At 37.7% G+C, this 27251-nt stretch overlaps 1 protein-coding gene across 1 annotated transcript in view; it reads left to right on the top strand.

Moving 5' to 3' along the window:
* Positions 1 to 27251, top strand: part of LOC132787083 (protein similar) — an 84282-nt gene that overhangs the window by 54573 nt on the left and 2458 nt on the right. The window contains 4 exon segments of the mRNA XM_060793973.1: positions 8691 to 9514; positions 15524 to 16011; positions 16073 to 16838; positions 18802 to 19505. Of these exon segments, the coding sequence (XP_060649956.1) occupies positions 8691 to 9514; positions 15524 to 16011; positions 16073 to 16838; positions 18802 to 19505 (2782 nt within the window).

Raw genomic sequence — 27251 nt, 5'->3', positions numbered from 1 at the left:
TATGAATGTTGAAGCGCTGATGGAAGATATTTAGTAAAATGTGAAGCGTTTTGTTGCCATAGATAATAATTTTTTGCTATTTATGGTCGGTGTTAAAATTGATGTTGTTGTTGCTGTTGTTGCTGCTGTTGTTGTCGTTGTTGTTGCTATCATTTCTGCTGTTGTTGTTGCTACCGTTTCTGTTGTTGTTGTTGTTGCTGGCATTCTTATTAATCAGCGCTGTTGTTGACTTTGAATTGTGTTACCACTGTGTGTGGTGTGTTGACTTGTTTAACTATTTGTATTTTATTTTGGGGGCTCGTCTGCCCCACGACGACGACGACGACGACGACGCTGACGGCGCATGATATGGCAAAAATCTGTAGAGCAGTCCAAGGGAGTGTTGTGGTTGGGGTAATATGAGCTGTGATAATTGAAACACACACATTCACAGACAGAGTCTCACATATGCTTATTATAATTTGCTGTGCTGCGTCGCAATCAACAACAACGAGTCGTCGATTCAGTTCAGTTCTGCTTTTTTTTTCTCCACTCCCCTCATATTTCAGTCTCGCAGTTTCTCGCTTTTTCTCTGACGAGATTTTTGTGCAACCTTTTAAGGTGATTGAAGTCCGACAGTTGATTTGCATTGTGTCTCGTTGTTTGTGTTGTAAAATGTGTTAAGTGAATTGCAACACCAACTGAAAGCGTTCTTTCTTTCTCTCTTTTAAAAATAAAGCAATGCCCACACATTTTCATTTTTCCAAAAGGGGTGCAAGCAGCATTTTCTGCCACGAAAATTCCAGCAAAAAAAAATAAGAAAAGATGCGTTGCGTTGTCATTATTTCGTGTTGCTTTTGGCACAGTTTGCATTTATTTTTATCGCATTCAATTCTGATTTTTGTTCTTGTTTTCTTCGCTTTGCACATTGCTTAATGTTTGCGTGCTGATAACCAGGTTTTATACGCTACGTATACGTAATATTAATGCTAACAATTCAAACGGCATTCTCATACACTACAATCGAACGAAAAGTAGTTTGATTTTCTTAAATGGTTGGTAAAAGAAAGAAAGTATTTATTTAATATATTATTTATTTATTTTTGAGGCAGCGCATTTGCACTTCGTTTGTCTTAAAACAATTTCAACTTTCTTGTTTCATTTCATCATTTATTCTTGCCGTCAAGTTGCTTTCAACCACTCGAAAGTTGAATTAAAACTGATTCGTAGCCTTAATTGTTTATTAATATTATATGGCTGTGTGGTTTAATTATAGCTTCAAATTCTATTGTCTACATTAAAATTTCTATAATTTTTTATTTGTATTGAATTAATTTGTATTTGTATGATTTTTTTTCGTATTTAGTCGTATCTCTTGTGGCTCTGCATATAAATCGTATTTATTTTTGTCGCCGTCAGTCGAGAAACTGCATAAACATTTGGAATTTATTGTGAGTGTGTTTTTGTTGCTGTGCGGCCATTTGTTTATTTATTTATTTGATTTTCTTCATTGGCTGCAACGCGAAATTTGAAACAATTTGGCAAACTTTGCCTGATGCTTGACGTCGTCGGAATGTTTCACAATTTGCCATCTGTTTGCATTTTTTGCTGTCTTCTCTCGTTTTTTTTTTTATTTCGCACCGTTTTTCATTTTCATCAGCCTCATCAAAAAGTGAGAACAGCCTCCGGGCCATGGCTACTTTAACTAACTGACGACCTTTTCAACACACATACAGGGGGATTATGAAAATTTCATCAGCGTTACGTAAAGTGTTCTGTTGAAATTGCAGCCCAAAGTGAGAAGTGTTCACACACACACACACACACACATACACAGAGAGAGTCACTCACACAGACAGCGACACGCACACGCAAACACATTGACAGTTTATTACATTTTCAAGGCAGCCCATCAAATGCTTCAAATGCTTTTCAGTCTCCCTTCTCCCCTCTTCCTTCTCCATCTCCTTCCTCTGCTTCTTCGAGGCGTGCCACACGTGACTGTTGTTGACTGCTTCGTTGTCCAAACTCAAATTGTGTGGCACATAAGCATTAGAGAAACTATATAAGATTTTAATGAACGAAATCTAAAATGTCTTGAACTCAAGTGTTATTAGAAAACCTGTATAATCAACTTCCCCAATAAATTTGAGTGTTGTTCTTCAAAGATAACAACTAATAAATGATATAATGAATTCTTTTATATAAAATTATACTCAGCAAAAGTCTTCGGCATAAATTTAAATGATTTTCAATAATATAAAATAGCTATTTGAATTAATGTTTATATTTTGCGACACAATATTGCATTAAAATGCAACTATTTTATAAAAAAAACTTTTCGTTCCCATATTATTTTGTCTTAATATTGAGAAAAGTAATTAAAATGACCTATTGGAAACAATAATAATAATAGTTTATTGTTTGTTGAGCAAAATTACATTCGAATGGCAACTCTTTAACATTTATTTTATTTAAAAAAGCCAAAAATTCCAGAACTTTAAACTTTTGTATGATAAAAACAAGAAAAGTAATATAAAATTACTATTCAAATGAATGATAATTTTTTTCTGCCCAAAATTACATTCAAAATTCCATTTTGTGACCTACATTTTAATGAAATAACAAAAAAAGTCCAGCATTTTAAGCTTACCTTTGATAAAAACAAGAACAGTAATATAAAATAGTTATTAGAATTAATGATGATTTTGTTCTGCCCAAAACTACATTAAAATTCCAATTTTTGCCCTACATTTTAATGAAATAACTTTAAAAAGTACCGAACGGGAATATAAACTGAAATTTTCTTTACCAATTTATTCTGCGATAATAACAAAAACATTAATATAAAGTTGCTATTAGAATTAATGATGATATTTTGCTGCACAAAATTGCAGTCAATGCAACTCATTGGCCTAGATTATGTTTCCTTCCTTATGATGATGCTCCCTTTGAAGCTATTGAGGAAATCCGGAGAATTCATGCTGCATTCCGCATGCTTTTCACGCACTAAAGTTCAACTGGGTCACGAGCCTTCCCTCGGTGTGTGTGTGTGTGTGAGTGCGCGAATGTATGTATGTGTGTATGTTTGTGTGTCCCTTTTATGCCCATCACGCAATGGCTTTAGTTTTATGGCGAAATTAGCGAATGTCTGTTTGGAAAATTGCGCAGCTTTGGCCATATTTGTGAAATGTTCGTCTAAACACGAAGATGCTCTTTCCACACACACACTTATACTCCCACACACACCCACACACATCGATATGCAGAGGAAATTAGAAGACCAATAAGTCGTTTGCTGGGTTGGTTGTAAATTATGTTTGTGGCTTTTAAAGTTGATTTGTGTTTATGTGCGAAATTTCTCCTTCTTCGTTTACGACCTCTTCTTCTTCTTCTGCTTTTTTTGTGGCATAATTTTTGGCGCAACGACGCCAATTTAACGGTTACCTCAAGCAGAGAGCGAATGAGAGGCAATATAGCGAGTTTAAAATAAAGCAAAATGTTAATTGCCGTTAGCGCCTTATCATGTTATCAGCCGCGTTGCATAGTTCAGGTTTACAATTAGATTAGGCCCACTCACTTCATCGTTTCCTTTGCCACTTTAGCATTCGCCAGGTTTTTTTTTGTCCAAAAACAGCGAACAATTAGCGCAAAGCTCTCAATTGCTGAACCATGCAAATTGAGTAGCCCAGAAGTGAGTGCGAGCGAGAGCGCGCATCACACAAATGCAAAGCAAGCGAAAAGAGGCCGCTGTCGCAGCATCAAAACAAAAATAACAACAACTACAGTGACAGGGCACATTTGTTTGGCATGAAAACAATAATAAATAAAGCAAAGGCAAAGGCAAAGCGAAGAAAAAAAAAACTGAAAAGAGCGAGTACCTAACATTTTGTGTTTGGCCTTTTTTGCGAAAAACGACCAAACAACACTTTACGCTCAATACAACACAGCTATGACTCAAGCTGATAGCAGCGGCAAAAGCACTCAACCGGCACTGCGCCGGCGCCATTCAAATGTTCTCTATCTCTCTCTCTTTCGAGTGCTTTTTGTCAAGAACAGAACTTCGCTCGTTGCTCTTCTATGCGGCTGAGAGCGAGAACAGTTGCTTGCTCTCTCGCAGGCGCAGGCAGTCGACGGAGACTGACAGGCAGGCAAGCTACAAGCTTTCAGCTGCGCTGGCATTCCACTCATTCGTCTCTGGTACGTCGTCGTCGTCAGTGCAGGCTAAGCAGCGCTGTCTAACGCTCGAGTTTTTCCGTGTGCACTTCTTAACTCTTAAAATCTAAAACTGGACTCGGCAAACTTTGCCAAAAAAAAACAAAAAAGAATTACAATTGAAAACACTATATATAAAAAAGTAAACTGTTAACTATCAACACTCAACTCAACTCGGCTGTCTTTAAAGCAATACGTCGAATTTGTTATTTTTTATTATTTTGTTAAAAGAAAACTTCGCGTCAACTTGTGCAAATAAAACACACACACAGAATAAATAAATAAAGTCAAGAGAATTGGCAAATGTAAATACAACTTTTAAACGATTGCATTTCCGTTGTTATAAAAAATTATTTAATTCACCAAACGAGTAAATGTTTTGATAAAAAGGTAATGAGAAAATACAATAAAAAAAAACCCAAACATTGATTAAGCTATAAAAGAAAAGTAAAATAAAGAAATTTAATTTTCAAAAGCAAAGCAAAAAAGACTTAATAAATTACATAAAATGCAAAAAGCTAAAGAATTGTTTTTGAGAATTTGTTGGTGCGTCGTTAATTTCGTTAACGCGAAATAAAAGTTTTTATACTCCGTAAAAAAAAATATACAAAAAAATAATGAAGAAATTGAATTAAGTATTATGCATATATAAAAATATTCTGAGAAGATGGAAAAAGAAATATATTTTTGACAAAAATAAACTTTTATTATGCGTGAATTTAACAACGACAAACATACAAAACACTCACGCTCACACACACATAATGTGTATTGATGTATGTTTGTGTGTGTGTGTGTCAAAAAGATTATCAAAAAAAAAAATTGTTCAACTTTCAAAACAAGCAACTGAAAAATTTGACAAATTAAAAAAGTTTGAAAAAAAAGTGCGCACGTTTGTTACACGCGGCAGAAGCAAAGAAAGCAATATACGAAAAGTAAAATTAAAACAATAATAAAAACTGATCATAAAGCGAATGCATATTAATTAATAAACAATTACAAATGACAAGCCAAAAAAGTTTTACACAACACTCGCACCTAACCTACAAACTAAATGCTTTTGCTGCTGCAGTTGCAAGCACAACAACAACAACAACACGACATTTTTATTGCAATCTGCGTTTTAGTTGTCGCAGCGTCGACGTCGACGTCGACGTCAACGTCAACCGACCCCCACAACGAACGCACGATCTGTTTGTCTGTCTCTTTGCTGCCCCAATCTTACTGCTCTGTCTCTCTCCTTCGTTCTCGCTCTCTCTTGCTAAACGGACGCCTGGCACGCTCTCTCAGCACTCACACACACGTGCATACGCACACACAAACACACACACACACACAATGCAAAACACACTGCAAAAGCGGCGGCGTTTCATTTTGTTTCGTTTTTATTTTATTTATTTTGGCTATTTGGCATTTCGTTTTTTTTTGCATTTGCATTTGCATTCGCATTCACATTACATAAAATTGCTGAGCGAGTTAATTTGTTGATGAAAACTAATTGAATTGCGGCTCAATTAGCATTTATGTACATCGAATTATGAATAGTTAGAATTGCCTATGCGACAATAAGCAAAATAGAGACTGCTGTATATGTAAGTGTGTGTATTAATACATCCACCTACGCATATGTTGATTACACAACGTATCGATGTATGCGTGTATGTGCGTGTGTGTGTTGTGGCTAAAATGCGCGTGTCATGTTTGCTTGTCCGCTGTTTATAGTCAACTTAATTCAGCTTCTATTATATATAGTACATAGCTATAGCTATAGCTGCCTCTTTTGCCTACTGCTTTTTATTTTCATTCAATTTAATACACATTGCCTTTTATGTGCACACACGCACACACACAGGCAGCAGCGTACTCGCTCGCTCTCATACGTACTTTAGCAAAAGCAAAAAAAAAGGTTCGTCAAAAGCAATTACTGCTATTTTACGTTGAGTTGAGTTTCACATGATGCTGCTGCTGCTGCTGTTGATTTCAATTGCAGAGCAGCAGCAGCAGCGACGCCAACAACAACAAGAACATTAAACACAAGTGGAGGCATAAGAGCAGAGCATCGAGACAGGCAGAATTCATTTGTTTTATTCTTTTTTGTTCTTTTGCTCTCCTCGCTATCCCGTGTGTCTCTTTCTCTGATTGTCTCCTTGTCTGTGTGTGTGTTGTTTCGCTTTATGCGACTCAGTTTGTTACACAATAAATTTGTTGCTTTCATTTAGCTTACAGTTGAATCAACTTCTTCATTCATATACATACATATGTATGTACATATGCCTTGCATTTACTTAGGTTTGTTTCTAGATTTGCCATTGCCAATTGACATTGCATTAGTAATGTTCCTCTAAGTAATTACACTCTCTTTTGCGCTCTCACACTCGCTCTCTCTCAGTGACTCTCCCACTTGCTCTCTCTCACCCAACTCATAATTAATTTGTATGCACAAGCACAAAAGCGTGCCGCGCTGAGTGCACAAATACACATCAATAATGTGTAAATGTGTGCCCACGTGTATGCAAGTGTTTGTGTGCGGAAAAGAGAGCAGCGACGACGCAATCGGCATCACGCGATCAATTTTGTACACTCTAGGCTCGGCTCGCCTATCCTCGAGAGTCGACTTTGCCTAGACCTCACTTACACAAAGTTCAAGAGTTGACGATCGTGCGCTCTCGCTCGCTCTCTCACAGCGCTTATCAGCGCTGCTTGAGGTGTTGCTTTCGTCACAGCTTTGGAAGCTTCAATTAAAAGCTCAAAAGGGTTGACAAGCGCATACACATTAAATTTAAAACTATCATACATATATGCCGCATTAGCTTAATTCAATTGATAGCTACACGAATTTTTTACTACGTCTCCAAAAAATGTATTTGGGCAACTTAATTAAAATGATGTAAGCCTTGTTTTTGGGTTCTAACCGGCTGCAACTGGCGGCGGCAAGTAGTGACAACAATGCCAAACAAGATGAAGCAATTATTTAAGTGTGTTCTGTTTGGTTCGCTGCGGTTTTTTCTCTTGTTTGCTTTTGTTGCTATTGTTCTCCATTGATTGCCTTCCGGCATTTGTATATTTCGTGTGCTCTCTTTCCAAAAAACTCTCGTTCTCTCACTCTCTTTCTGCATCGATCATTTTGTAATTACTTTTCAATATATTTTTCCACTATCAACAACCGCAATTTGACATTGAATCGAGGCGCTTCCCACTATCTGCTGTGGGCCTGTCCACTTTTTGCCTGTCCACTGCCCACTTGCGTCAAGTGCTTCCAGAAAACCTCTTTTTCGCCTGCGACGCAAAAGCCTACGCCCCATTCGCTAGCTATTTCACCAGAGGGACGAGCCCCCAAAATTTTATTTTTTGCTGTTTGTCATCGTTGACTTTGAAATCTAAACTTTTTTTGTTGCGACTGCTAATATATAACCATTATATTTCTTTGCTGCCACTTGAGGTCTAAAAATGAAATAACGTTTATCACGCGAAGGCGAATGAAGTTTTATCTGAAATTTGTAGGCACACGGGGTGCGGGGGGCATGCCGCACGGGGCTTACACGAAATTTGCACGGCTGCTTCACGTGCTACTCGCGTACATTGGCCAGCCATACAGTGCATGCTCACCACAGAGTCGGCCGATTGGGTTCCGTTCGTCGCTTAGCGTCGCGTCGCGTCGTCGTTGTCGTATCTTATCAATGGGTCGCTCGAACGACGTCGTCAACGGCGCCCGGAGCAGCAGCAGCGATGATGATGATGACGAGGGCAAGAAAGAAGCACTTGAACTTCATGCTGCCATCCAGCTTCAAGTCACGGGCGCAACGTATGCCAACCCAGAGATCGATCGATTGATCGATCGAACGAGTCTCTCTCTATAGTATGGTCAGATTTACCTATTATATGAATATGATGTGTGCTTTTAGCTTATCAATATATGGGGGAATCGTATGGGAATCGCTTCTAATTAGCACGTCAGACACACCCACAAAACGCGTTCGCTTATCGCAATCGCCGTCGTCTTGTCTTGCCCTGGATAATGATAAGGCCTTCAAATGGTAGGGGGCCAAGGGAAGAAGCTTAAGGTTTTTTTTTCGTCTTCTCTTCTACTCATTTTGGGGAATGTGGGACAGTAAAACAGAAGGCTGCAAATAGTTGTCGCTTATCGTTCAGGCTAAAAAAACGTTGAAAATTTTCCAATCGCTGAAACACGACAACAACAACAACAACGACGTAGACACACAGCTGCTCAGCAGACTCATTACCAGACATTTTGTAGATCTCTTAATTAATTATGACTAACACGCCATATTATCAGCAATAATTATTGCACATTTATCATACAAATATCGTACGAAATTTATTATTACGAAATACGCGCGATATTGTTTTCGGTCTGTGTAACAAACGAGTGCAAAAAAAATAAATCAAAACAAGAAGGAAAAGAAAAAGATAAGGAGAAAATTACGTAGTATATGGTTATCATTATCGTTTCGCGTTTTGTGCATCACTTTTTGCAGTAATCTTGAGAACAAACATGAGATTTATTCACTTGCACAACAAACGGCGGCAAGTGAGCAAAAGGAACAGCAACAACCAGAAACACAGGAGCAACAATTACCTGAAACTAACAACAACAACAACGACATTGCAACTAAAACCACAACTGAGCAACAAGTTGTCGATGAAACAACAGCAACAACAGTTGTAGATAAACCCAAAGTGATTGAGACTGCTAACGAAACAACAGCAACAACAACAATATTAACTGAACCAGTAGCAACCACCCAATCAAGTCCAGCAACAACATCAACTGCAACTGCAACTGCTGCAACAAACCCACCAGCAACACCAGCATCAAACACCACAACAACCTCAATTCTAAACAACAAACAAACAGAAACTGAATTGTTTATCAAACGCGAAAACATTTCTCCCGGACCGCGAACAATTACCGCTCAATTACTTAGCAACACTTGCAACAGCAACACCAACAACAACAGCAACTTGGTGCGTCCCAAATCGGTAACAGCTTCGCTCATACGCCCAACACCAACCACAGTAACTGCAGCAGCAACAACAACAACATCAGCAGCAGCAACACCAACATCTGCAGCAGCAACCGTTGCTGGTTACGTGAGCAACAATAAGCAACGAAATCAAACGTTAAACGTCGCCGCCGCTGCTGCTGCCGTCGCATCACAGGCTTTACCGCCCACAACAACAGCAACAGCTGCAATTCTATCCTCTAGCAAACAGCAGCAACAACAGCAGCAACAACAAGATATGAATATAAATATGAAAGAATTCGTATTGTTTGCTGACGATGGCCGAGGCTCAACAAGTAAGTACAACAACTTGTAATCGATTAACAACATTGATAACCTCCCAAACACAAAAATAGAAGAAAATAAAAAACAGATCACTTACGTGTAGTGCAGTGTAGTTAGTGCCAGCTGCACAGTTCGATTTGATAAGAGTGCTCAGTGCATGAACAGCAAAATGAAACAGGTTCGTTCTATGATTAGAGCCAGAGCCAGAGGCACCCTATCAATAGGTCAGTGATTATGCCGGGCCATAAAGATAGAATAGATTCACTGTTGCAATTCAGCTAAATTAGGTGTATATAAATAAGCAGGATGTGTTAATATATGCACAATAATAGAGCAGGCATTGATTTACCCTTTTGATTGATTGCTGCTTTAATTGATTACTTTTGGAAGTAATTATGAAATAACTTTTCACGGTTAAGTTCTTGAAAGTTATACTTCTAATGCTGAAATTATACAGGTTACAGCATTATATTATTTAATAATAATAACCACAAAAATTGAAATATAAATATCAATAGGGTCCTACTATATTTGACCACTATTTTAATCATTTCTTTATAAAGTGAGCAACTTCCTTTCAAAGGCGCTTAAAACTTGCTTTGAAGTCCCATTTCCTTTCTGCAACCTGGCTAAAGTTCAAGTCTTTACTATTTGAAGCTTGGTTGGAGTTCAAATCTTCACTAAATATACCAAATATGATACATATATGTAAATATACCACCAAAATGAAATGCAAAAGGAAATTTTAAAGTACTTTTAAGCCAAGCTTGCTTTCTGAAACTTGGTTCAAATCCTTGCTAAGTAGTTGAAGCATGATAGAAGTTCAATTCGTTGCTAATAGCAGTTCATGTATTTGCTAAACATGAATTGTAACAATTAGTTTTCAAATTAAATATCAAATATTCCTAATAGTCTGAAAGTGTATACAAGCTTCGTCATGTTTACTTTACTCTGTCCGTTGTCAGCACTGCAAATTGAATTATTTATCGCTTACAGATAAATGCAAAGCTCAACGATTATGTTATCGATAATCGCACAAACGAGGCTAGGCTAGAGTCGAAACTACTTTTTGCTGTCTAATTTGCATAGGCATGCAATGTGTGTGTGAGTGTGTGTTTGCATATGCAAGCAGTCAACAATGTTGTTGTTGCTTTATAATGCAAAAATAGCGAGCAACAACAACAGCAGCAACAACATCAACCACATTAGAGGAGCGTATGACGTGCGCTGGAAGTATTTGATGTGATTTGACGCATTCTCGCATTGTCGGGCAGGCATCACAATTTAATTGGTCAAGCTGTCGTTTAGTCAATCAGTCAATTTGCGAATTACTCGATTTGTCAGTTCGTCAGTCAGTCAGTCAGTTGGTCATTCAGTCAGTTGTTTTGCTTATCAACGTTTCGTTTCGCTGGCCGCAATTTGCGCAAATCAAACGATTTATTTGTAAAGACAACAACAATTTTTGCTGTAAACAAAGTGCAGGCCAAACGTTCGCCGCCTTCTATATACAAAAGTAATAACTATATAGTAAATATATATATATATATAATGCATTAGCATTTTGCCGGTTGGGCATTTTGTTTTCCTCCTGCTTGTGTCATAATTACATGGCTTTGCACATTTATTACGCATACGCCGCATAGCCACAAAAGCCGCAACACTTTTTTGTGTTGTTGTTGTTTGTTAACTAATAACGTCAGATTCAGCATCAGCTCGAGCATCTTCTGTTTCGGTTTCAGTTCTATGCATATTTCAGTTGAGCCAATTAATATGTTAAGTGATGTGCTTGTCGTCGTCGACGTCGTCCAGTGGCCAGTCACAAAGTTGGCGCGTGTGCCAAGGTTCTGGCCGGCCATGGATCATGCGCTGCCTGCCGCGACATGTGTCAGCTCCACACACACTCAAACACACCTCCCACGCATTGTTCTTTCCCCTTCCCAAAAATATGAGCTACCTATTTCACCCCTCAGCAAAACATTTTCATTCTTTTGCGTTTCGTTTCCATTCTCTTTTTTTTTTGGGGAACTGGCGCGTGTATTTTTAAAGTCTGCTGCAGTTTGCTTGGAGACTCGACAATTGGTTTGCTTTGCTTTTCCTCTTTTTTTTCCCCTGTGTGTTGACATTTTGTGTTGGCTGCTGCTGCAGACGCCGCCGCCAGAAGCTACTTCAGTTTTTCCCCATTCTAGTCTTTTATTTTTATTGTCACTGCTTTTGTTTTTTTTCCTGCTTTTTTCAGTTTTGTGTTTAGCGAGAAGTGTCTATATTTATTTTCGTTTTAGTGGCACGTAAATAAACAGGGAAACACTTATTATATTTATTTTCGTTGTTGTAGATAATCGAATCACACGAATCGCTGTGAGAGAGCGAGGAATGCCAGTTATACGAAGCATTTGATTTTGTCTTTCGATGCGCTGATTCGATGACTAAATAAATACATATAGAGTATAGAGTAGCGTATTATGCAACACTTTAGTAGCTTGTAGTTTTCCTAAGTGCTTGTAAAACTTCCACTCATTACAGAAGAGTTAATCAGTTAGTTGTAACCATAAAAAATATTGAATGTGTGTTTCAATTTTCAAGGTAAACAGATAACAGCAACAAAACAAGTGATCAATATTTACCGGATTCATAATTATTATACAAGTGTATTTTGTAATAATCTATGCTCAAATATTTGGTGTGAATGCGAGATAATGGACGGAGAATAAAAAGCCAGCTGAAATGACCAGCTCATCACGCTAAAAACACGCTCCACGAGCGTCCCTCGATAATCGAATTAAATGCTGATAGAGAACCCCGAAAAAAAAACAAAACAGAAGAAAAAACATCCCAGCTTCAAGTGGTCTTCTTAATCGTAACCCTAGACAATGTTTTTTGTTTTCCTCCTCCCAACAACTACGTCATGCAAATGCTTATGATGATGATGATCATGCACATATGATGATGTTCACATTATGATTGATACGATTTAAATTGAAACTGTGTCGAGTGTGTGTGTGGCGAGTTTTTTTCTTGAGTGTTGCTCTTTGAGTCGCCAAGTCACGCGTCTCCTCGGTAGGTTAAGTTCTCAGTTCTAGTAAAACTTTCGAAAATGTATTTCAAGTGCATCGAATGTGGCTCAAGTGCAGCTGCAGCAGCCGCAGTCGCAGTCTTGAGGCTTGAGGCACGTCACGAGATGTGTGCGACAGTCACTTTTTGTGTATTCCGTTTTTTTCACAAGTTACGAGAACGTTTTCAACTCGGCTAATTACCTTGTAAACTGCCCACAGCCCATTCTACGCTCTCGAAATTAGTTGTTCAAAAAAAAAATGTGTGCAACGAGGTCTCTGGCCTTGCACTTTACACTTGCAACAATAACAAGTAAAAAAATGAAAGATATAATAGACAGAAAAAGCAGCTGACTATTTTCGTAGGCCTCGTTAGCAGGAAGAAGCCGCTGCGTTTTCATTATCAGTTTGTTTTTATACTCTTCTTTTTTTTATTATTATTATTTTCCGTCTTTTTTTCTTTCGCTTCGAGTCGAGTAGCACTTGTGTGCCATAATTATAAGTCGCCCTGGGGGGTCAGGTGAGCAACGGGGAGCTGTAACTTTTTGCAAGTGTGTGAAGCTCTCTCTCTATGTGTGTGTGTGTTTGCATTGTTAATTAATTTGTTTGTGCCGCAACTGTGGCTGTGAGTGCAAGTGAGATGGCCTCTATTACGAGCACCTGCCATAATATTCACTTGCTCATTCTCACACACATACAAACACACACACACACACACACACATACGGTGTGTGTAAAGTGCATTGCGGATCGCTTGAAATCGCATCGCGCAAAGCCCTCGGCTTTTGTTTTTATGCCCCTGCAGTGGGTCATATAACTTTGTCAGCTAACAAGTCTCATATCACACAAGAGTTTGTGTCCCAAATTTACAGAGTAGAGAGAAAGAGTAATTAAAGTGAACAGAATGACAACCACATTTCAGTTGTAGTTCAAGGGCTCATGTTCAACTTTATGGCCTCGAAAAGTTGTTGAAATTTTAACAACTCTATGAACTGAATTTTTTATTATTTGCGGACTTTCTATAAGGAAATTGCTAGATAGATATTTATTGGCTATTAATAAATGATTTTTTATAATTTGTGGTATAATTTCTACAACGAAATTAAGCACAAATTTAAAGTGGAATTTAAATAAAAAAAATACCACAAAAATGAAGTTGAAATTTCTACAAATTTTCATTAAAATATAACTTGCATTTTTGAAAAAGTTTTAAAGTAGAAACTATAGATTAAATTCTTCACACTTAGTATTAAAAAATACTACTTAGTAATAAAAATACTTTAAAGATACCGATCAGGGATATTAAGGAGCAAATTCTAATTAGTATTTTGCATATTTTCTATAAAATATAAATTGCATTATCTAACAAGTTTTCAGACAGATCAAAATGTTCACACTCAATAAAGAAAATACTACTAACTAATATAAATACTATAAAGTACTATAATACAAGTTTTAAGGGATATTTAAGAACAAAGTTATAGCAAAAATTATTGATACTAATGTTCAACTTTCATATAAAATCTAACTTGAATTTCTCAACAAGTTTTCAAGGATTTATTTGGCACACAATTAAAGTAAAAATTATTGATACCATTTGAGACACTCCCCCTTAAAAAACCTTGCATACCTCTTGAAAATTTTGCAAGTCACAAGCCACAATCTAAACTCTTAAAAAAGATACTTCAAAAGTCGTTGTGTTGAAATAGGTAATTTCTGTTTGCTGGCTAAATAGTTTTGTCAACTTTTTATGGCCTGTTGACAACTGCAAATAGTAGAATAAAAAGGGGCACAGATATAGATATGTGTTAAAAATAAGGAAAACTGCTTACTATGAAGAGGAGGTGCTTATAATAATAATAATAATAATAATGATTGAAGGCGAAATGCAATTGTTGTGTGTGCAGAGAACTTGAACGGGGATTGATAAGATACAGATACAGAGATAAAGTTGCAAAAAATAGATATAGTATGGCATTAGAAGTGCATCAACAAACTGTGTTAACATTCTGTTAAGATTAGGCCAAAATGTGTGTTGGGGGTAACTTGGCTTGTTAACTCAGGGCTATAAACATGTCACATAGCAAAACATCATAAATAATGGAAGCCTCTATTATACAAGGTATTCTCTACTCTATTATTGTAACTAATATACTATAATAGTATATAGTATACTATATGTGAGATGTGTGTACTATAATGTAATCAAGAGTCATGCCTGTTTATACCGGTTTTTATTGGCGCTCCCTACTCACTATATATATATTCTATATATACTATAAAGTTGCAGATGTAAATAATGTATTATGATTGTTGGGAACGTCGTGACGCGCATCCAAATCTGATGCCGAGATCGGGGCCTTGACTCTGCTCCCAGAGGTTACACTCCTGGTTGTGTCGGGTTGTGTTGTGTTACACCTTGATAGTTGCAGTTTTTTTTTGTATGGTTCGTACGTCAGGTTTCGAGTTCTTTATCAGCTGCTGATGCTGGCACAAAAACTTTTCCGATGCTGATTAATGGAAAAAAATAAAAGTAGTCAAAAGGCCATTAAAATCATGGCTTGATTTCTAACAACATTCAACCAAGCAACCACGCAATTGTAGCATATAAATCAACTAATTCACCCTCCAAAAAAAAAGAGATGGAAGAAACTTCAATTAGTCTCAATTGAAAGCTGTCAATTGAAGAAAATGAAATTTCGTGTGTGTTGTGGCGTTGTTGTTGTTGAGGCGCCACTGCGTGTGGAGCATGTGCCCAGGGTCTGATGTCTGTCTGTCTGTCCGTCCGCCTGTTTGTCTGTCTCTTCACTCGACTTGCGGCATTAATTAACAGCGAGTTTTTAGGCGACGTTTGCACTTAGCACACAAAAACTTTTTGACACCTTCCGCAACTGCACCGCACACAAAACAAAAAAAAACATGTCAATTATAAGCTCATTAATAACTTTTCTTCTTCTGTTTATTGTTTTCTAGTGCTGAAAGAGGAACCGGATGATCTGTCACATCATTTGGGCAGCGGACCCTGTATACAATCCGATGTGATGACGGCGTTCAGCGAGATGTTGGGCCTGATTGGCGATCCCTTTTTGTCCGATGAGATCTCACTGGATGCGACCACCTGCTCGACAACGGCGAGTGGCCAACACTACAACAGCAGCAACAATAGCAGCTACAACAGCAACAGCAATTGCCACAGCAGCAACAACAACAACAACACAAGCAGCAATAGCAGCCACAATAACAGCAGTAGCAACAGCAATAGCAATAGTAGTAGAAAAAGTCACAGCGGCAGCAACACCAACAACAGCCATCAACAGCAGCAGCAACAGCAACAACTGCATCAACATCATCACGATAACAGCAACAGCAGCAGCAACATCGATCCGCTCTTCAACTATCGCGATGCATCAAATGACACCAGTTGCTCGCAGCATCTGCACTCGCCCAGTGTACAAGCAAAGGTAAATAAATTAACAACTTTTAATTGTGAATCTGAATTAACATTTAATTTAAACCTTGCAGAGTCCCGAGATCAGCAGCCTGCCTTCGCTGTGCAGCCCCAATTCGTTAAGTTTGGATGAGGATTATTCGTATGAGGAATTCGGCAAACGTGCTCCTTACATCCCCCTCGACGATGATGTGCCCATTGTGCTCGAACGTGATCTGATGTGGTCCTCATCGGCAGCTATGGCCAAGGATGTCGAGGCCATGCAACAGCAGCAGTTGCCGCAGTTCAAGCAGCAACAGCAGCAGCCCATCAGCAGCTATCATCAACCACTGCAACATCAGCAGCAACACCATCAGCAGCAACAACAACAACAACAGCAGCAGCAATACTTTTCCAATTCGCTGTGCTCGTCGCCCGCCTCGACAGTCTCCTCACTGTCGCCATCGCCGGTGCAACAACATCAGCATCAGCAACAACAGCAGCAGGAGCAAGCGAACGCTGTCTTCAACAATGCCAGCGAATTGGCTGCTTTGATTTGTGGCACCGGCCCCGGCACGCTCTCCATTCTAACCACCCATCAACAGCAGCAACAACATCAGCAGCAGGAGCAGCAGCAAGATCAACAGTTGCAGCAGCAACAGCAGCAGCAGCAACAATTGCTGCAACAACTGCAGCAGCAGCAACAGGAGATTAACGAGCAGCAGCAGCAGTTGCAGCAGCAACAATTGCAGTCGGATCAGCTGACTTTGAGCATCGAGTGCAAGCGAGAGAAATACGATGCGGCCAGCTTTTGTCCTTGTTCCATTGACGATGCATTTGAGACGGACTACAGCAAGGATTGTAAGTATTAGAGTGCCAAAGAAAGCAAAGTGAAGTGAAAAGAGTGAAAATTATGAAATTATGCAGTGAAGTTACAGTTTGAAATGTGGAGGAAGAATTGACGAAGAATTTGATGTGTAGTGAAAGAAAATGTAGTAAAAGAAAAATCCTTTTTATAGTGTAGTAAAAGTGTTTACAATGCACCTCAAGAAGATACATTTTGAAGTGCAAGGAATGAAGATACGTTTGGAAATGTTGTGAAAGAAGATACATTTTAAAGTGTAGTAGAAAAATATAAATTTATGGAAGTAAATTAGCTGAAATAAGGAAATGAATATTAAGCTGCAAAGTGAATAGACATCCAAAGTTAGAAGATAATGTATGAAAGAAGATACAGTTGTGAATTTAAATTAGTTAAAAGATTCAGCACGTCTTAAGCTATGTTTTCTAGTGAAAGTTATGAAATAATGAAGTAAAGATACAGCTAAAGATACATTGATGAATTTAAATAAGTTTGCAGTTGCAGCTATAAATACAAACATATCTTTTACTAAAGTTAGCAAATAACAAAAGTATGAAATGTATTTAAATTAGTTGAAATATACAGCCCATCTTTAGCTATGTTTTAAAAAGTAAATAAGCAGCGAAGTCAATGAAATAATGCAGCAAAGATAGATTTATGAATTTAAATTAGATCAGAGATGCATCTAAAAATACAAAACACATCTTTAGCTATGTTCTTGTAGTTGCAGCCGCATTAAGAGCTAAAGCAAGACAAGCAGTCATATTTCGTCTAAAGACAGCAATAGATACATCACATAAATACAGCAGACAGATCGCTAGAAATATTCATAAATTATGGATGGATTGCCACGAGGTATCGATAATAGATTTAGCCAAAGCGCTTTGCTCTCCTCTCTCATGACGACAGACAGACAGCTTGTCCCGGCTAATTATGTAGCCCCGTAGCAGAGGAGGTATTTTCCACACACACACACATTTTCCACTGTGTGGTGACACAAAGTTTTTCTTTTCCATTCTTTCATTTTTTTGTTGTTACGTTTACTGCATTTGGAGAGGCCTAAATTTTGTGTTAGATATGCGGGACTATAAATAGCAATGGAAAATGCTTTCGTTTAAGTTTAGATGTGTGTGTGTGTTGTATGTAAAAATAGAAGAAAAATATAGAAGAAAATTTCCACAATTATTTGGCACTTTGCGAGAGAGAAAGTTGACAACTTGAAGGAGACAGAGAGTGGGGAGTTAATTGATGCGGGTCGACGATGTCTCTCGGCGCCAACAATGCCAACTATTTATTACGAATTGTTGCCACAATTACCAATAGCAATGGCAACTCAATGTTGTTTGTGTTGTTGTTGCTCTTTTAGTTAATTATGTGTAATTTTCACACATCCTGCGCGTGTGTCACGCGGCTGCTTACCTTTGACACATGTCACACCGAGCTGTGGCAAAGAGCGGCAACTTTGATTGATGCCCCCTAAGTTGGAGTCGCACTGTCTGTCCGTCTGTCCGTCCGTCTGTCTCTCAGTCTGTCATTTGGTTTGTTTTTTGTTTAGACTTTGCTTTTGTTGTTTGGCAAAGCGACAGCTGAACGTAAAGTACACTTTTCTCACTTTTTTATGCCTATCTATTTATCCACACACATCTGTTGAAGCTATATATCTATATCTCGGAATATTTGGCAACGAGCAAAAAAAAAAATATGTATCTCTATATATGCTTCGCCAGCAAGCCAAATATTATTGTTTTAAATTAGCATCAATGTCATGGGCAAAGGAATTAATTGCTCGTCTGTTCAGCAGCAACACGCACAATACATCAATAAATTAAAATGTGTGAGCTTCTATCTTCTAGCTGTGGCAAGTGGCATGAATAATGCGATGTTTGCTGCATATTTTCATAATTTTTTGCTTTCTTAAATTTGCTGTGCTCAATAATTTATTATAATCTTGTCTTTCCTTAGCCACAAATTTGGATTGTTGGACGGATTTGTTGCAGATGGGCGAGGCAGCAGCCAGTCCAGCATTGTCACCTGCACCCAGCACCGTGACAACACTGCAAATGCTGCAGCAACAACAAGTGCAGCAGCAGCAACAACAACAGCAGCAGAACATTATATTGAATGCCGTGCCATTGATCGCCATACAAAATAGCAAGAGTTTGTTGCAGCAAACTGCGGAGCAGGAGGAACAATTGTTGCAGCCATCAAACAAGTTGCCAGCGATGAGGCTATTGAATGGTGCCAATTTGGGTGCACTCAACACCAAGGCAGCCATACGTCTCGTGGAGAGTAAAACGAGCAGCGCGCCGCTGGTGAAGACAACTGTGTTGCAAGCATTGGTGCCACAGCAGCAGCAGCAGCAGCAACATGGCAACAAGCGACACTTGAACAGCGCTGCATCAGCTGTAAGTGCTGTGGAATCGAAGCGATTGAAGAGCGGCACAATGACCGTCGAAGTGCAATCGCAGTCGCAATCACAGTTGTTGCAACAGCTGATGGGCAAGGAGCAACAGCAGCAGCAACAACAGCAGCCAACGAAGCGGCAATCGAACAGCGAACGCTGGTCGGCAGCGGAAGCCAAGCAGCAGAAGCAACAGCAGCAACAACAACAGCAGCAGCAACAGTCGAATTCGGTGCTAAAGAATCTGCTAGTCAGTGGACGTGATGTAAGTGCCGGCTATTGCATTGTGCCAATGCGGCCAAAGAAGCAGCTGGCCAAGGTCTAAGCTCAGCTAACAACTGAGAAGAGAACCTGCCTCGATAACAACAACACTTAAACAATACTTTGACTTCACTTCACTGCAATCAATTAGCTAATTGAGAAAAACGGACAAGCCCCATTTCTACAATTTGTACTTTGTAAATGGATCGATTTTATAGTGCCCCTTCTCCCTCCTCCCCCACAAAAAGAAAAAAAAAGAAAAGAAAAACAGAAGCTATCCTTAAAACGACAAACGCGAACGCGCAGTCAGGGCATAGTTATAGTCGTACAATATACTATACAATATACTATATACCATATATATACTATATATATTAGTCTAGTTAAATATTAGTCGATATCTAGATCTACCTTATAGAGTTTAGTTTTATGTTTAGGCTAGACGTTTAAGTGCTGCGCCCCCCTTCAAAAAAGGCAAAAAGGCGACAGCAGTGTGGACTTTAAAATTATAAATTTGTAGACTATTTAAAATAGTGCGACGTCGTCATTTTAATGCATCATTGAACTACACTTAAGACTCAGTTTGTAGCGCCTTCTATTCAGTTCTATTCATTTTCTTTTAATTCTATTTTAATTTAAATTTAATTTTTTTTGATTTTTTGCCTCTTTTCGTTGTTGATTTCATTTTAAGACAAATGTTGTTATATTTTGTTGAGCATATATAAATATCTAATTTTGTTGTAAATATATACATACCTATACTTATCTCTATAATAAATGCTAGCAAATAGTTTACGTAAGTCGAGCGTTTTGGGCTACACACACTACAAAGAAAAAAATACAGTGACTACCAGAAGCATCACAACAAAACTATAAATTCAAATTTTGCAATAAAATTGTCGAACGATAGATCAAGTTTTAATTGAAAGAACATGACAACAAACAGTTTAGTTAAACTCTTTTCATTTTGTTCATTGTTTTGTTTCGTTTACTGTGATAGCATATTGCGTTAAAATATTAATAATTAAAAGCAAAAAAAAAAACAAAATTCACTTCTTCTATTTGTTAAATGTGTAAGCATTTCGACTGAGCCAACAGCAGCGCCAGCTTTAAAATACCAAGCGAATTATGTTTTAAGGAAAAAAAAAGAGAAAGAAAAAAAAACAAAACAATTATCGACGACAGCGCGTGTTTTTGATTCGAATTCATTTGAGATATTTTTTGTGTTGAGCAAGAGAAATGATGACGATGAGGAAACGTAGAGAATACCCTGTAAATTGTAAAAGTTACGAAAAACAAATTCAAATTCGAGCGCTGATGGTACAAAAAAAGATTAAATAAAATTTTGAAAATAAACAAAGAAAAAAAAACACTATTAACTAGCTAAAATTAATGATAGTCAAAAGTCGAAAATCGGAAATCGAGACAGAGATTAACGAGTACTAAACACATATATATATATGAATAGTTTTTAGATAATACTAGACAAAAGAAAAAACACTATTAGCAATTACAACAAAAACAAATCACGTAATGCGATATTACGTCGTTTAAGTTTGTTTTTTTTTTTATTTGAGGCGTTTCCTAGCTCAGTCACATAATACAATGAAAGAGAAGTTCATTAAAAGTGAAAATGTATTTAACGAATACGAACGAATGACGCCCAGCTTAGCCACGCCTCTAAGGATCAACGGTCTTACTTTAATTTAAGTTTTAAGCAAAGTTAAAAAAAAAAACGAGAAAAAAAAAACATTTACACAATTATCATATTTTGTTTTATTTACACACATACTCTCTATATACTTTATCTTTTTGGTTATTGATTTTTCATAAATACTGACCCACATTGCGTGTGTGGTGTGTGTGTGTGTGTGTTTGGTGCGTGCCCAACAAATTTTTCATTGTGACTTTAATTAAACTTTGTGCGCGTTGCGTGTCTAATGCGCATTTTCGTTTGCCCACTGAACCACCGCCACCGCCACCACCTGAGCCACCGCACCACCTTGCACACCATCGTAAATAAAGCAGACGACATTAATTTACACGCAAAGTCTATCGACGACGCTGCCTGTTAAAGTTCTCTTCTTCCCCACTCACTTTCGCCAGGGTTTTAAAATCGAATGTGCGCCTGCAGGTATGCAATAGATTTTTGTGTGCTATCCACTTTACTCTCTATTGCTATCTCTGTTTGTCTCTCTGGCTATTGACACTGTCTGGTGCGAACACATTGGCTGGGTTTCGATTTCATACTCGTCGGTATAACATTAGCATTTTTATTATTGTCTATTTAATGGGCATGTCGAGGCTTAAAGGCAGCACGTGGCATTATTTCGTATTGATTTTACACCTCGCACTCCAAACGCACACTCGAACGTTTTGTGTGTGTCTATCCCTTTGCTTTGCTCTTGTCTCTTCTTCGCTTTCGCTTTCACTTTTACGTTTACTTTCACTCTTCACACAGCAGAGAGCTCACAGCTGATGTGCTGCTCTCTCTCTTTCTTTCCGTTTCCCTCTCTTGTCTCTCTTCTTTTTAGTTTTGTTTGGGCCTCTCCTTTTTTATGGCCAACACGAGCTGTGCTCATTTTGTAGGCGGACTGTGAAGTCTTCCTCTCTCTCCCAGCCGGCTGCAGAAAGTTTATTTCACTTGGCCACGTCCTGGAAATGTCAACGACTGTTGCAACATATTTCTGGCCCGGCTGTTACGACACATTTGCATTACGTTGGGGAATGTTTCCTTGCCTTCTCGCCTTCTTGAAAAGTACTGCCTACTTTTGTGTGTGCGCACATTATTATTATTATTATCATTATTTGCCTCCGAGATTCATTTTATATCATTTGTTTCATTTTCCGTTCCGTTGCCTTGGCTCGTTGGCTACCGCTGGACAGCAGCAGCATCTAGTGAAAATTCAAATAAATAGCAAAATTTTGTTGAAAGAAAAACATACTGAACCGTAACTACCTCGCGTTTATGGCAGTCACAAAGACACAGACCGTAACTACCTCCCAAGACAGCGACAACAATAACTGAAAGAAACGAACTCGTGTTCAAATAGTACTTCAAAATTGCTGCATAGGAAATTTACATTTTGTTAGCTAAGAAAGAATTAAAAAACAACAAAAAAACAATTGAAATTTGATAAGCAATCCACTCAAAAGAAATCCTACAAGTGTTAGTCGTTAATCGTTAGTATTAAGTATAAATCGTAAATCGTAATTGTAATCGTAACTAGACAAATACCAGGACAATTAAAGAGTATTTCCTTGATAATCATTTAGAATGTCAGAATCCCGAAAACTGATTGCAAAATGGTGCAAGTTGAAAATAATGAAAATAATTATAGCCCGAAAAGACTGCGAGCCAAAAACTCTCAAAATTATTATATTATACACATACCAAGAAAAATGAAAAGCCTACAACTAAAACAATATAGTATATAATAAGTGTAAATGTATATATAGAGAGATCGAAGAGGACAGACGAAAAAGGTAAAACACCAGGCATACTTTTTGCAATTGCATTTTGCCTAGCAATGCCTAGAAATCGACTAGAAAAACTCTTGAAAAATTAATCGATGTGGCTTTAACTAAAACTATATTAAATTAACTATTAACAACAAAAACCTTAAAATATGAATAGCGAATAACACTCAATATACATGCATACATACATATATATAGCGTAAATTCAAAAATCAAGTCAAATTTGTTTAGCATTAATAATAGCGACTACTCGTACATTTACTCCATACATTCATATAAGATTTAGTTGAAATTTTTTTCGCGTTACGTATGAGAATGTGAATGTGAATGTGAATGGAAATGGGAATGAGAACGATAACTAGTTAGAGAAAAGAACGGATACAGCTTTATTGAGACGGAGTGCAAATCGATCGAGTAAAACTTGAAAGAGTTTAACACTAGCGAGTGCAGCTCAAGCGAGTAAAACTTCAGCGAGTGCAGCTCAAGCTAGAGGAACTCTAACGAGTGCAACTCTAAAGAGAAGAACCAAAACGAGTTGAGCTCTGGCGAGTAGAACTCTAACGAGTAGAACTCTAACGAGTAGAACTCTAACGAGTAGAAAATTAACGAGTTCAACTCTTGCGAGTGCAACTCTAACGAGTACAACTCTAAAAAGAAGTCGAACGAGTTGAACTCTGGCGAGTAGAACTTTAACGAGAAGAACTCTAACGAGCAGAAAATTAACGAGTGCAACTCTAACGAGTGCAACTCTAGCGAGTGCAACTCTAACGAGTGCAACTCTAGCGAGTACAGTTCCAGCGAGTGAACGACAAGGTCGAGAATCGAACAGAAAGTACATACAATTACAACAAATATACCACATATACCTCAGTACATGCATAAGTACATCTCTGCGAGTGTGTGAGAGATCTCGTCTCCGCACTGCAACTACTATATATACCTCGTGTATAACAAATACATATACATAAACATACATACAAATACAAATTCATAAACATACATACAAATACAAATTCATGCATATACATATAACAAACAAAAACTATTTGCAAAGTCTATAAATTATTTAACTAAAATCTACAATAAACGTAACGTAAAAGATTTAAAGTAAAATTACAAAATACAAAACTTTTGAATAGTTGAATAAACAAAAATCCACATTAGTGAATGTTGTGCGACCATTTTGAATACCCGAAACGAATACAAAATAATGTTTTTTACTACTACCTCCCAAATAAAAATCTTGTTGTATGTGACTCGCATTTATAGTAAAGCAAAACAAAAAAAAACCCAAGCATAGCAATCTTAACTAAATCTAAAAACTAAACTAAAACCTAAACCTAAACCTAGCGCAAGTAAAAAGTAAAAGTAAACTGGATGTTGTGTAATTTTTATAGCATTATATTAAGTACTTGTGCGAAGTAACAAATATCGTATCAGCCGTAGCAAAGAATACCTCAGACAAATATATGCTTCAGACAAACCAAAAAACTAACTCAATGTCAAGACAAAAAAACAAAATTCTAGCAAAATTTTTGGAATACAAAATTAGCTGCAATTTTTGTGCTAGCAAAATGATTAAATAAATACTTATATACAAAACAATACAATGCATATAAAACGATATACATATATACAATAAATTGTGTATACACAATATATCTACATACAGCATCTCTCTCAAGATACAACAATATAATAAGTACAGACATGTTAAACTCCTCCTTAGTTCAGACAACACACATATCCGTTGGCCAATTTGTTGACTCATCATAACTCAAGTCGCGACAGGCTGACAAAGCACTTTCAGTCCGATGCAATTGATTTGGGGCCAAGCGTTGGCAGCCGCTTGATTAATGGCCAAGCATGAGAAAGTCAGTTTTGTTTACCCTCCAAATACACTTGTAGCCAATCAACTCCCGAATTCCGAACTGCGACTCAATTTGAAGTGTATATTCAAGAAATATTGCTCATACGCCCGGTTAACGGGTCGGTCAGCCTTGATTAATTATGTGTAAATTATGCAAACTTATCAACAGGTTCAACAACACATTTAAATAGCGAACTTTCCTTCACCTACTTCTATTGCTATTTTTTCCCCCCAATTCTCTTTTACTCTTCTCTCCCTTTCTGTTGTTTAAATTGCAGCTCATTTGTCAAAGTGTCGACGCGTCGCATAAGCAAATGGCCAGCAATTTTCATGCAGCATTAGTTTTATTTGCGTAGCCAACGAACATTTTCACACACTCACAAAAAGGCCAACAATTATTTGTCTGCCCTCATAAGCAGCTTAGAATACTAGCAAACATTTTGTTTTGGGTTACGAGTTTCTACCCTCTCAACTGCCATAGAAACTGGGTATTAAAATAAAATGTCTGTGCTTTTTTCCACATTATTATTTCGAGTTTCCACAAACAAAAAACCAGAGAATACCTCCAACTAAGTCAAATTTTACACGAAATATGAAAAAAGAAAACGAAAAATGAAAATGAAAATGAAGAGAATTGTAGCATAAATTTAACTAGCCTTGAATTCGACTCCAATTAATGGATTATACAATGCTGCAAATGCAAAAAAATATATATATATATGAATACATAAATAAAAATATATAGTTGTAAACGCCGCAAAGTATGCAATATTATACTATGTACTAAGTATATACACACACACATACAACAAAAAATACAAATACATACATATGCCGAAATAGTAATTAAACATCAAGAATACGACATGTATATGGATATGGATTATGAAAGTATTTTAATAAACTTTTAATAAATATTTTAGCAAAATACCGACGCAAAACGATCAAACTATGAAACCAGCTACAACAAACAGACAACAAAAATACAAATAAAACTAATTCTGTGTTTCCTTTTGGGATGTTGAGATAGTTGCGCATCGATGGCTTCATCTTTCTGCAGATTTATGTGCATAAATATTATGTTTGTCGACCAAGACGAAGAAGAAGAAGGTGGGTTGGGGCTATTCATCGTATTCCTATTTGCCTGCCAGCATATATTTATTGAGAGGCTGAAACTTGATTAATCTCGTTCTGTTGCTCGACCACGCCCAAAATCAACGAATGGCCAGCGTTGAAGTGAGGCCCATTTATAAAAATCTTTGATTGGTATAAATGATGCTGCCTTCTGCCTGCTATCGAGCCTAATCAAGTTGCCTCAACATTTCCGCTTCTCTCTCTCTTCGCTTTCTCTTTTTCTCCTCAGCAGCAGCAGCTGCGACATGGACTTTATCAAAAAGCAAGCCGGAACAAGTTGTTCCAGCTATTTATTTGCTCACACAAAAGCAACTTTCGACGCTAGCTTTGTGCCACTTAAGTATGCTAAGCACACACAAAGATAACAAGCATGTGTGCGTATCTCTGTGTGTGTGTGTGTGTATACCCGAAACAACTTTAAATATTGTCATCAGAGGCTGAAATTTAATTTAGCCAACATTTGAGAGCTAAACAATTCTCATTAGGTATACGCAACGTTGCCTTTGATTCTTGTCTCTGGTGATAAGCATGTCTGCAGGCAAGCGAGCGAGCAGTCAGGCAATCCTTTCCAAATTGAAAATCTGCCGCTGACAAAATCAATTTCAAGTTTTGCTCTCGCTCTCGTGTCATAAAGAATGGAACGGAAGAAGAACCTTAAGTGCGTCGCAGTCCCAAGAGAACTCGCCTTGCCGCCTGTCACACAAATTACGCAACGTAAGTGGCAAAAGTCAAACGCCTCCTGTGCCAAAATTTAAACAGCAAAGATGTAACTGTATACTGTAAAACAGCAGCTGGAAGAACAGAGCATAGCAAAGTTCTTGTTGTAGGCTACAAAAAGTTGAAGCTTTAATTACTTTTGTGTGTGCTGGCCGAGTGACTCATTTCGCATTGGCACGTAATGTCAATGAACCGAGTCAAATAAAAAGCACACCGAAAATGAAATGAAAACCAATTAAATGCGCTTTAAAGAGCTGCAAAGCTCAGCACTTTTCCCCCCAAGGATACTTTAACAATTATTGTAAGTGTTGGGCGGCTCTCTGTGCTTTAATAATTTATTTGGTCCAACTTGATGTCTTATGATTCTAAGTTCGAACAATATATCAAACAATAAACCTATTATTGAGCACTGTGCCTCGAGGCGTGCGGCGCGTGCCACACCGACAACAGATGTGTGTGTGTGTGTGTGTGTGTGTATCTGCTGAAGATGGGCTGGAAATAAAAAACAAGCTCACGCCTCACGTTGTCATCTCTATCTCGAAGTGTGTG

This window comes from Drosophila nasuta, chromosome 2R, assembly GCF_023558535.2.
Source record: "Drosophila nasuta strain 15112-1781.00 chromosome 2R, ASM2355853v1, whole genome shotgun sequence".
Classification (NCBI taxonomy): domain Eukaryota; kingdom Metazoa; phylum Arthropoda; class Insecta; order Diptera; family Drosophilidae; genus Drosophila; species Drosophila nasuta.
The sequence above is the reverse complement of the archived record's forward strand: the minus strand, read 5'-3'. Positions and strand labels throughout refer to the sequence as shown.